The following is a 10,760-nucleotide window of genomic DNA, read 5'->3' as shown; positions in this document are numbered from 1 at the left end:
AAAAATGAAATTTTTAGACAAACTCCTTCAATACAACAAAAAGTGCAACTCAAACATTTCAAGTTCAGCACGTACAAAATCCCATAATATCCAGGTTAATTTAAACAGCATCAAGGTTAATTTAAATGCTTGTAGTTACAGCCACTAAATATGTTCTTTCACAAACACAATATGAATATAACAATATGAATATTATAAATATAAATCTCTGGACATCCACAATGGTCTCATAAACCAAACCCCATCTTCAAACAACAAACTTGTTCTTCGTTATGGAGTTGCTTTTAGTTGCGGTGTCTGCATGGGCTTGATATCCAATGACAAGCTTCTGTGGGAGGCCAAGACTCTCTTTATACTTTTGACTGAAAGGAAAGTAGTTATATGAGAAAAGTGAGTGAATGAATGAGTTAAGAGCAGAAAAGTCTTTCTTGGAAACCTACATAGCATTGCACCATCAGCAAAAACCCCTAAATGTTTTTATTTTTAAAATCACCACATCACATCAGCATGCCACACCTCTCTTTGTTGCTCCACTGGCTGCCAGAAAATGCCGGCAACCGGTTCGATCCCCTACCTACTCTCCAGTTGTGTGTGGTGGACTTTGAGGAAGCAGATCTTTGGGGTTGTTTTTTTTTTTTTTTGTCCAATGTAAAATTCATATTCCAGTTTAGGGCTGGGCTATATGACCAAAAATATCTTATTCAATTTTGATATTTATCACAATTTACATTTCACGCATTCCACGTTTTTAAGACCTCAACGATGATTGTAAACATAACCTTTTTGTTTACAAATAAACTCCCCAGCGTAAGATTTTAAGTTTACACCATTTAGGATTTGATTCAATATAAGGTATGTGAACTCTTTTCGCCGCAATTTAATCGTTATTATTTTTAAGTTTCAGACAATGTTCTTCTTCCTGTACAAGACGTATTTGCTGTAGCCAAAAGTGATAACGTCCACAGAAAGACTAGGCTGGTTTAAGACGCCAAACGCCTCGGCATGAATGTAGACAGAGGAGTGAAACAAGAAACATTTTACTATTGGGTACACAATTAAACAGCAATGGTGTTGATGTCGGAGTTGCTGTTGTGTTAAGCCGATAGCTGTATTGCATTGAGAGTGCTTTCTTGTTTCAATATACAAGGATATATTAGCCGAATAGCTAGCTAGCTTGCGGCTACCTAGCCTCATTAATGGTTTATAAGGCAGCAGGGCTAGGTAGCCACTAGTCAGTGTACACTTCCTAACTTGTGGATTTATATTTTCTGCAAATCAGTCAGTTAGTTGGGAGTATAACTGCGTTTTTAACAACACACAACTGATCGTCTAGATCAGGAATTCTCAATGAAAGTTTCCAGAGGTCCGGTTTTTACATTTCCTTCCCAGCAAAAGTCTGGAAAATAACAATTTGCATGGTGTCAGTACTCACTATAGCATTGAAATTATGTTTTTGGAATAGTTATTACATCTTTCCACATTGGCAGCAATAGTACTTTGAAAAATAAAATAAAAATAGTCAAAATACCACAATGAACCGCTCCAACTAGTTCACAAAGCAAAGATGAGGACACTGTGTAAATGTCAAATGGAACTGAAATCTTGATATATTTTGAAAAAGAAACTCCCGTATCAAAAATATTTCTGAGTTTCCCAGTTGTACTCATGACTTGAGGGGTTAATCATGTGCAACTCATATTTAAGAATTCCGAAGGCAGCATAAGTTAATTGCATGACGCAGTGACGTGCTCTCAACATGGTGGCACCCATGAGGGGGCGACCCCCTCCATGTCAGATTGGTTTTCTGAAATTACTGGAATTTTCATCTCATGCGAGTGTGCATCACTTTCAACATATTTCTAAATATTTTCTAAACTTTAAAATTATCAAAAACCTATTTAGTGCACCTTTACAATTCCAGGATTTTCTCTGACTAAAATATGCACAATAAATGTTTAAAAAAAAAAAAAAATTGTCTACATTCAGTGGATTCAATCCCTTGTTGTACAGTAGTATATCCTAGCAGCAGAGGACTGCAGGTATTTCCCCATCCACCTAATATGATGGATAATTAGCTTCGTTATGTTGACAAGCACAAATTCCTTTTCCATGATCAATGTTTAAAGCAGCTTGAGTGGTCAACTGCTTACATTTGGATCTGCCTGACTTAATTCAAAAGATGTTCAAATTAAACAAGCATGCGTGAGCACACACTACCTACATTTCAGCTGACCAATAAACAAAATATAAAACCCTTTAAATTCAGTGTAATACATTTTCTTTACACAGTTTAGTTCACATTACTTTGCAAAAATGCAGGGTTGAACAGCTAATGTTCATAAAAAAAAAAAATAAATAAAAAAAAACGTGCTTACCCAATGTATGTAACAGTCTCACAGTTCTCAGCATTGGCGGTCCAGATGGCAATTTTGTCCCCTTTGGCCCGTATATTGATTACACTTCCACAGACATCCCGACTGAAGGAGCCAAAGCCCTCTCCAATAAGACACAAAAGCTGCCGCAAAAACAAACATATCTTCATTCAGAACATTTCACTTTAGCCAAAGCAAACTACCTGAATTTAAAATATTTTCAGGAGTATTCATATACACACACACACACACACACAAACACACACACAGAGCAAATCAATTAAAAAGGAAACTCTTATTTGTCCAAAAGATTTGGAACTAATTATATCCAAAGTTTAATTCAAGTTAAAACCAGACAATATGTTTGTTTTCTCTGACCGTTTCCAACCAGAAACGATCAAGTTCAGTATGTCTATGCTGCTTGGCAAGAGTAATCAACCAGCGGCCACCACATTTATTACTGCGGTCTTCCCACATGGGCTCTATGCCATCCTGCAAAACAACAAGAAAATACTTTTTAAAGAGTCACTGCACAAGTGTAATTTGTATTTACAGGCTAACTTCAGTTCGAGAGTAGCTCCAAAACAAAAACAACAAAAAAATAGTTTTCCCAAGTACTCAAAACACAACATAAATGTAGGCGGGCCTGTTTAGTATAGTAAACGGTACAGTTATACACAATGCCCAAATCAAAAAACAGAAAAACTAAGTGTCAAGTTACATCCTTTTCACCTTGAACATAGAGTAGTCACACCCAGAGGAGAGTTTGCTGGGCAGCTGTATGTTGTTGTACAATCTGTAACAGGTGGAGCAAATGAGGGTTTAGCAAGTTTAGCATGTCAAACATTTATAGATAGAAAAATGCAGCGTAAACTGATGGGAACAGAAGTGGCTAAGCGTATGAGGCCTTTCAGCTAGCAAACTAGAGATTCTTGGAATTTTTTCTATGGAAAGAAATCCTGATTTGCCAGATTTTTTTAGGACTACTGTCAGAGCAGTTACATCAACTTTACAAACATGGCAACTTGTGAAGTGCACATATGGCACATCACAGCTGTGACCCAGATCAGATATTTTGTAAGGTTGTTCACATTACATTTTAAATGTAGCCCATATCAGATACTGGTCTGAACAGCCTAAACAACTCCTAAACTGACCAAATATAAATTAAATATAACATTTCCTGAGCATGTGTTTAACAAAACCTGGCATGCTCATCATTACAAAATGTATAAATCAATTATTAATTTTTTTTTACACTGTGACGAGGAGGAGTGTGTGGCTGGGCAGTGATGGAGCCGAATCAGCTGATCAGCGGGAGAGCGAGATAAAGGGCAGCTGGAGACACCAGTTCGAGAGAGACGCACGCGGCAACACTGCATGCATGTCTGTTTGTTTGTTTTATCATTAAACTTTATGTTTATGGTTCAGCCTGTTCCAGCCTCCTCCTTCCCAAGCCTTTATCCGTTACGGTGGTGCCAAAACCCTGTGAGGGAGGAGGGATGTGCTGTCGTGGAGTCCTTGCCGCTGTGGTCCACCAGAGAAGCTGCCGCGGCCGTCTGCAAGGGGATGGAGGGGTCACTGCGGGCCACAGAGAGCAGGAGGAACCGTGGCCGTCTGACGATTAGTTGAGGAGCAGTTTCGTCTACCAGGGACCGGAGGACTCGCTGCCATCCGCCAGGGGAGGAGCGTGCTGGCGTTCGGCAGAGTGCAGAGGATCGGTTGAGGACCGGGTGACAGTGCATCTGGGAGCCAGCAATTAAGTCTCTCTCTCCTCTCTCTGTCTGTCTGTCTGTCTGTCTCCGCTCGCCCTTTCCCTCTCCCCAGTCTGGAGTTATTCAGACTGGTGGTGCTATTTTTTTTTTTTTTTTTTACAAATAGCATTTTGTACAAAACATTTTCTATGAATTAAAAAATATCATATGGGGCAACTATCAAGTAAAAGGTATTACAATTGTTCCCTTGCACCTTGAATACAGTGTACACAACTTTTGAAACGTATGTTTCAAGGTGAAAAATATTTGTACAAATATTATGAATTAAGAATATCAATAAGTTTACCCATGGTTGCACCAAATGACCTGAACCAAATGTGCCTTTTCATTAAAATGTCAAAATATTGATTTTTAATTATATGAAAAATCTATTTCTTTTAGATTGTCAAACAGTCTTGTGGGTCTAAAGAGATCTTCTCCATTTTAAGATTGTCACATGACAAAATATTTCTACCTACATGTGTTGCACCACATGGCTTTGATTTGGTGGAAAAAAAGCTTCAAATATTAATTATATATAAATATTAAAAATATATAAATTTAATTATAAGAAATAAAAGTATAATATTCAGCACAACTCATGCCAACATATCTTTTTTCAATAATTTCAGCTTTTAATGGGACTTTGACATTTTTTACTGTCTCCGGACAGTTGCACCACATCACATTTTTGACTTTAAGCCATAGAAGAAAAAAAATCTAAATAAATTTGAACTCACTCTGAAAATTCAAGTCATTGTTATGTGTGAATTGCATTTTAAATGTATTTTTTAATAATTTAATAGACACAGACAAAAAAAAATTTGTGTCACGTCACTGACCCACCTAACTCCATGTATTTTCATGTGCATGAGTATTTCAAACGAAATGCGAAACCAAATTGCAGAAGGCTACAATTTTATTCTTTAAAAAAATAAATAAAAATAATTTAAATAGAAATTGATGACTCAAAAGTTTTAAATATACCAGGGGTAGGTAACATCAGGCCTCAGGGCCGTATAAGGACCGCGAGACCATTTTACCTATCGTGCTTTCCCATTTGAGAAAAAAAATTGGAAAAAGCAAAAAAAATGGCCTTGATTCAATTAACCTGAAGAAAAAAAAAGAAAATTACTTTCAAATAACATTTCAAAACAATTTAAAATGATAACACCAGTGGCGAATTCTCAGGGCCAGCAAACCCTTCCTTCTCTGCTGGCCTAACATGCCAAATAAATACATATTTTTCATCCTTTCATTCTCAATCACCTTTTTGCCTATGTATTTTTAAAATCACTTTCCACTCTTTATCTACAAACAAATAGAGAAACTAAATGTTTATCCAGTCGGAATTTATTCTTTGATGCTCACAAGTGAAGTGTGACAACTGTTTCACAAATCACATGCCCGAAGCAGCGTGTGATTTTTAGCTCCACCCCATCAGAATGTATTCAGAATCCCTCAACAGTGCAAATGAATGAGCAACTAAAGTCAGATTGTCAGAGTCTTCAGCCAATCAGATTGATTTGTTCTTGGTGGATGTGATCTTTAGGATATGTCCCATTCGAGGCCTTCTAGCTGGCCTTGAGTGACGCAATCACGCTTTAAGTAATTTGAAAGTGAAGTGTACGAGATCATCATTACTGCCGCTATCGCCATTGAGAAAGGGATACTTATGGATTTAAAAACATGAGATGTTCTGCGTGCCCGTGTGATTGCTTAATTTATTATACAGGAAAAGGACTGATTTTCACTTCAAGTTAATCGGTAAGTGCTTTTTGCATTGTTACAGCAACATCAAGTGTAAATTAGGCTGCTTGAGAATTCAGTGTCGGATCAAGTTTTGAAAAGTAGTGCTGTGTTCCATTCAACTCAGAAAGTCGGATTTTACGACTTCCTACTAGGAAGTGCAATGGAATGCATCTGGAAGTCAGAATTAAAACTTGTAGGCTTGTGCAGAAATTCTCAACTCCGATTTCGCGGAGATGCAGGGGCATGATGTCACACAAACATGTCGACAATCAGGGAGATATACAAAGTAAGTGATCAACATTCACTTTATTAAGTAATATCAATAAATTTGTTAGTTAGTTTCCACATTACGTGATATTAAAGCTTGTTTAACAAATGGCTGCAGAAACAGGTTTATAAAACATTTAAATCTCTTTTGATAATCGTATACCTGAAGCACAAATGCTCGCGCTGCAGCACTGTTTATCTTTTGGGTTGCTTGGAAACATGTCTAATGAGAGGCAAACCCCTGCCATGCTAACGGGAGCGTTGCAGTTCCGAATATCGGGGAATGGAATGCATTTATGGTAAGAGATACCAAAGTAGGAATATCCCACATCCAACTTGAATGGAAAGTAGCATAACAGTGTACCCTGATGAAACAAAATTTATTGCAAGTGACATTTGAATCACAAATATTATTAGATAGATTTTTCCAGATATTATAGACCTCCTTGGTAGATTCATATGAAAAATTATGATTTTTGAATGTCTGTTCGGGAGACTTTCAATTCACAAAACAGTCATGCTGCAGTTAAAATTAGGCTTTGAGCATTTCAAGTTCTGGCTTACGTGCGTGGACGTGTTTTTAAAATGACGAGTATTACTAGTTAGCTGTGACATAATGTATGATGCCCAAAGGCATTATTCATTGGTCTTATTCATTGTGAAACTGTTTTTTCTTATATGGCATGAATCACACTGAAGGCCTAGACTTTTAATGCACGGCCCGCCACTGAACAACATAAAATACTGTATAATAGACAGACCTTTTAGTGCGTGAATGCATACATTTAATTTCAACCCACAATCTGAAATTGCAAGCCTGTGAATAATTTTGTAAATACTTAAATGGCCCTTAATGGAAAAACGTTTCCCCACCCCTGCTACATACAGTGCTGGGTAGATTACTTGTGAATTGTAATAAGGTACAGATTACAAATTACATGACAAAAAAATGCAATCAGTAACATACATTTTTGTGTAATCTCACCCAATTACTTTCAACCTAATTCTGCATAGTTTATTCGAGAGTGGTGCTTATTTTTTTTTATTTGACCTTTATTTAACCAGGATAATCTCTCTGAGATTAGAAATCTCTTTCACAGGAGTGTCCTGGCCAAGAATGTACAGCAGTTACGGTCACAAAATTACAAATCAAAAACAAATATAAAATTTCAACACTTAAAACAGTTGCACATCATTGAGTCTTCTTCAATGGACCGAATAATAGTTTTGAAATGTTCCATAGGCACCAGAGTTTGTAATTTAAATTTTGTTTGGAGTCGATTCCATTCAAATGGAGCTGTATGCATAAAAGCCCTTTTTCCCAGTTCAGTTCTTACAAGTGGAACAGAAAGGGTAAAACAATCTTCAGACCGGAGGGAATATTTCAAAATACTTTTCTTATGAATGAGGCAATCTAGATATGAAGGCAATAACCCCAGAATAGCCTTATAAATAAATAAGTAATAGTGCATATGTGTGCATAATAGTGTGCTTATGTCCACAAATTAAAAAAACATTATTGTAAATGTAAAAATAAGTTTTCATATTTTCCCCTGTAATGCTGAGAGGTCTAAGCCCTCCACCAATGACAGACTCAAATACGTTTAAATTTATAAGGCATTTCTTATTGGAGTTTCTCAAATTATGGACAGGTTCCTGGGCACGTTACCACAAATGTGGTCATGCATTTTTCAAATGGCATCCACGTGTGATGAGATTATATTTGTGGCAGTTATATTTGTGAATCATTTACTTAATGTCTCATAGTTATCATCACTACACCAAAAGTGCATTCATATACATGTTTGAAGCCAACTACAAAAGCAACTTAAACAAAAATAACTTTACACAACTAATCCGATTGAATTTGAAATGACGTGTATTTGTGCATTTTTATGCGTTTGTTGGACAAAACCCTTTCAAATGATGCGTTCAGACCAGAAGCATCGAGAGCGTCAAATCGACCGGAAGTCATTCATTTTCTATGGCAGCCAGGGTCTCTCGGCGGCGAGAAGCGACGCGTCTTGGACGTCAGAGGAAAGTTCAAGTGCAGGCAACATTATGGTAATGAGCTTTGACGTGGTTCGGCAGCAACCTATTAGAGTATAGGAGTGCTCTGCTCTAGCGAAGTCTAGACAACGCAACAGTGTAAACTTTGGTTCCCAACATTAGTTCTGAAGACAAAATGGAGGAGAAACTGATTATTGCCGTGGTGGGTTTTCCAGTAATATATGATCTGTCCCTGTTTGCTTACAGTGATATAAATAATAATAAAAAAATATGCGTGGACTAAGATGTCTGAAATTGTTGGTGTGCCAGGTGAGTTGAAGTGGATATTATGGTTTATATAATAATATATTAAAATATTTGAGGATATACGCAACTTGTGATATTTCGGCAAAAAGATATCGGTCGACATGTTTGGATGTTTTGCGGCCCTTTTAAATATAGTTCACAAAACCAAACATTCTGAAAGAACGTTGCCACCGATCTCAACTACATCAGGGCGTCCAAGAATCTTCTATAGCGTTGTTTGCAGGGCAACCAGAGCTAATTTTGACGCTCTCGCCGCCTCTGGTCTGAATGCACGGAAAGACATTGCGACAAATGGTTATATTACATTCTGAGTGATAATTCAAATAATAATTGAAAAATATTTGATTAAGTTGGTTAGATTTGTGATGTAAAGTTGCAAACATACATTCAAATGCTTCTTTAGATTTGACGTAGAATCCTTAGCAGTTGACAGGATAGTAACTTTTGGATGGCAGAGTTCACATTGCACAGTGATGTTTTTGTCCCATGTCTCCTTAATTAAATTATTTCTATAGATCCAGTGGTTAAATGCTGAGGTAGACTGCTCCATCATCACCTGGCTGGTTTGTATTGAGTATCTGTTCTGAATGCAATACACACAACCCTCCCCCTCTTCTGAAAACACTCAAGACTTACCAAACGTATATCAGTGCTGTGCTGATTTAGAATGAAACATTTTAAAGATTTAAATGAATGAGTCGGATGATCAATAAATGAATAATTTACTGTCGTTGTCTTGTTAATATGTAACCATGTAATCAATAAAAAGTAACTGTAGTCCGATTACGAGTATTTTAAAATGCAATTGAAGTACTTGATTTTTGTAATCTAATTAATGTGATGGTTTCTGAAAATGAAAACTATTGATTTAATTTAATATGTAATCCAATTACATGTACTTGTTTTCTGTAATATCAAGTCAAGTGGTTTTTATTGATAACATAATACAGATTACATGTAATCATTTACAACCAAGCACTGCCTATATGCAAGGTAAATCATCAAGCACACATGTTGAGTTAGATTGATGAATAGAAAATTGGTCACTGAAGGCACAATGCGAGGGGAACATAAAACAAAAAACAAACAGATACAGATAGATATCTGCCTTATTTCCACATATGAAAGTGGCCCAGATCCCACTTGAAAATGTCAGATTCAATGCACTTTTGGTTGTTTACACTGTCATCCAATTTAGATATTTGTAAAAATAGAGACTCTGTTGCAATACTAATGGAAAGCGTAAATGTGATGTAATTCTACAATACTCTATTCTGTGGGCATTCTGATGTTTTATTTATTACATTTCTTTAGATTCAGACAAATACGGGTGTTCACAACACATAAAAGAGCGACGGGGGCAGATTGGAATTCAGCCCGTGTCATTTCTCCATACAATAAAGGCAAATGCCCTTTACATTAAATAAATACAGCTTTGGTGTCACAACAAGTATGAGCAGCACATAACCACAAACTTACGCCCAGAAGTCCTCAACGGTGTCAAACTTTGTGATGAGCCTGAGATTGTCTTGCCACATTTTGCTCTTATCATTCTTGTAGAACCAAAGACCCCACCTACACACAACCAACAAACAAGTGCAAAAACATAACAAGGAAAAATACAGAATAGGCCAAATGATAGCATCAAAACAGGTGGCTTGAGGCTTCAATGAAAACACACACACACACACACACACACACACACACACACACACACACACACACACACACACACACACACACACACACACACACACCTGTTTTGTAATGGGCTCTTCATATGTGGCTCTTTCAAAATGACTGTCTCGATTTTCTTTCTCTCAACCTTCTTCCTCGTTACTTTATCAATCTGTTAAAAAGTTGAAACAAACGATTGTTGGGACACATCGACATAATTGAAATGTGCATCGTTTACCGTTAAACTGTAATTAAAAGGTCTTCATTAAATAAATAAAGGCCTTTATATGCTATTCCAGGTGAAATGACACCAATGTGATTGGTTTGACGTGTAAAATAAGCAAGAACTAAATTTCGGCCTCATCATGCTCACCAGATGAACCGCGAACGACGCCATGTCAAGCCTACAGCGCGCGATTGTGTGCTGGCTTCCGTTTCAACGCGCGCATTTATTAGGTCTGACTCTGAGCAATTGCTATTTTAACTTTTGACTTTGCGCAATGTTTTGCAACATCCGCTATCAAACTTTAAAAAAGTATGCGCCTTATTTAATTTAGGCCTAAAGTAAAAGACAGAAAGAGAAAATAAATCTAATGTGGGCTCATATATCATGATCATATCT

The 10,760-nt window shown here is 36.9% G+C and overlaps 1 protein-coding gene across 1 annotated transcript; it reads right to left on the bottom strand.

Annotated features, from left to right (window-relative positions):
- Positions 1-247: 247 nt before the first annotated feature.
- LOC127643078 (eukaryotic translation initiation factor 4E-1B) lies at positions 248-10,535 on the bottom strand. The gene is made up of 7 exons (XM_052125635.1): positions 10,512-10,535; positions 10,219-10,310; positions 9,941-10,036; positions 3,105-3,168; positions 2,751-2,864; positions 2,376-2,515; positions 248-362 (listed from the first exon to the last, which is right to left on the bottom strand). The coding sequence occupies exons 1-7, from the start codon at positions 10,533-10,535 to the stop codon at positions 248-250; spliced, it is 645 nt and encodes a 214-aa protein (XP_051981595.1).
- Between the last annotated feature and the right edge of the window lie 225 nt (positions 10,536-10,760).

Source organism: Xyrauchen texanus, chromosome 4 (genome assembly GCF_025860055.1).
Source record: "Xyrauchen texanus isolate HMW12.3.18 chromosome 4, RBS_HiC_50CHRs, whole genome shotgun sequence".
NCBI lineage: Eukaryota > Metazoa > Chordata > Actinopteri > Cypriniformes > Catostomidae > Xyrauchen > Xyrauchen texanus.
The sequence above is the reverse complement of the archived record's forward strand: the minus strand, read 5'-3'. Positions and strand labels throughout refer to the sequence as shown.

What these genes read in the sequence shown, in the direction of transcription:
- LOC127643078 (XM_052125635.1), bottom strand. Translation starts at nt 10,535, where the DNA reads ATGGCGTCGTTCGCGGTTCATCTG. An exon ending in AAGAGCCCATTACAAAACAG is followed by an intron (nt 10,037 to 10,218) that starts GTGTGTGTGTGT and finishes GGTTGTGTGTAG; the next exon opens with GTGGGGTCTTTGGTTCTACA. An exon ending in GAGACTGTTACATACATTGG is followed by an intron (nt 363 to 2,375) that starts GTAAGCACGTTT and finishes CTTTCCTTTCAG; the next exon opens with TCAAAAGTATAAAGAGAGTC.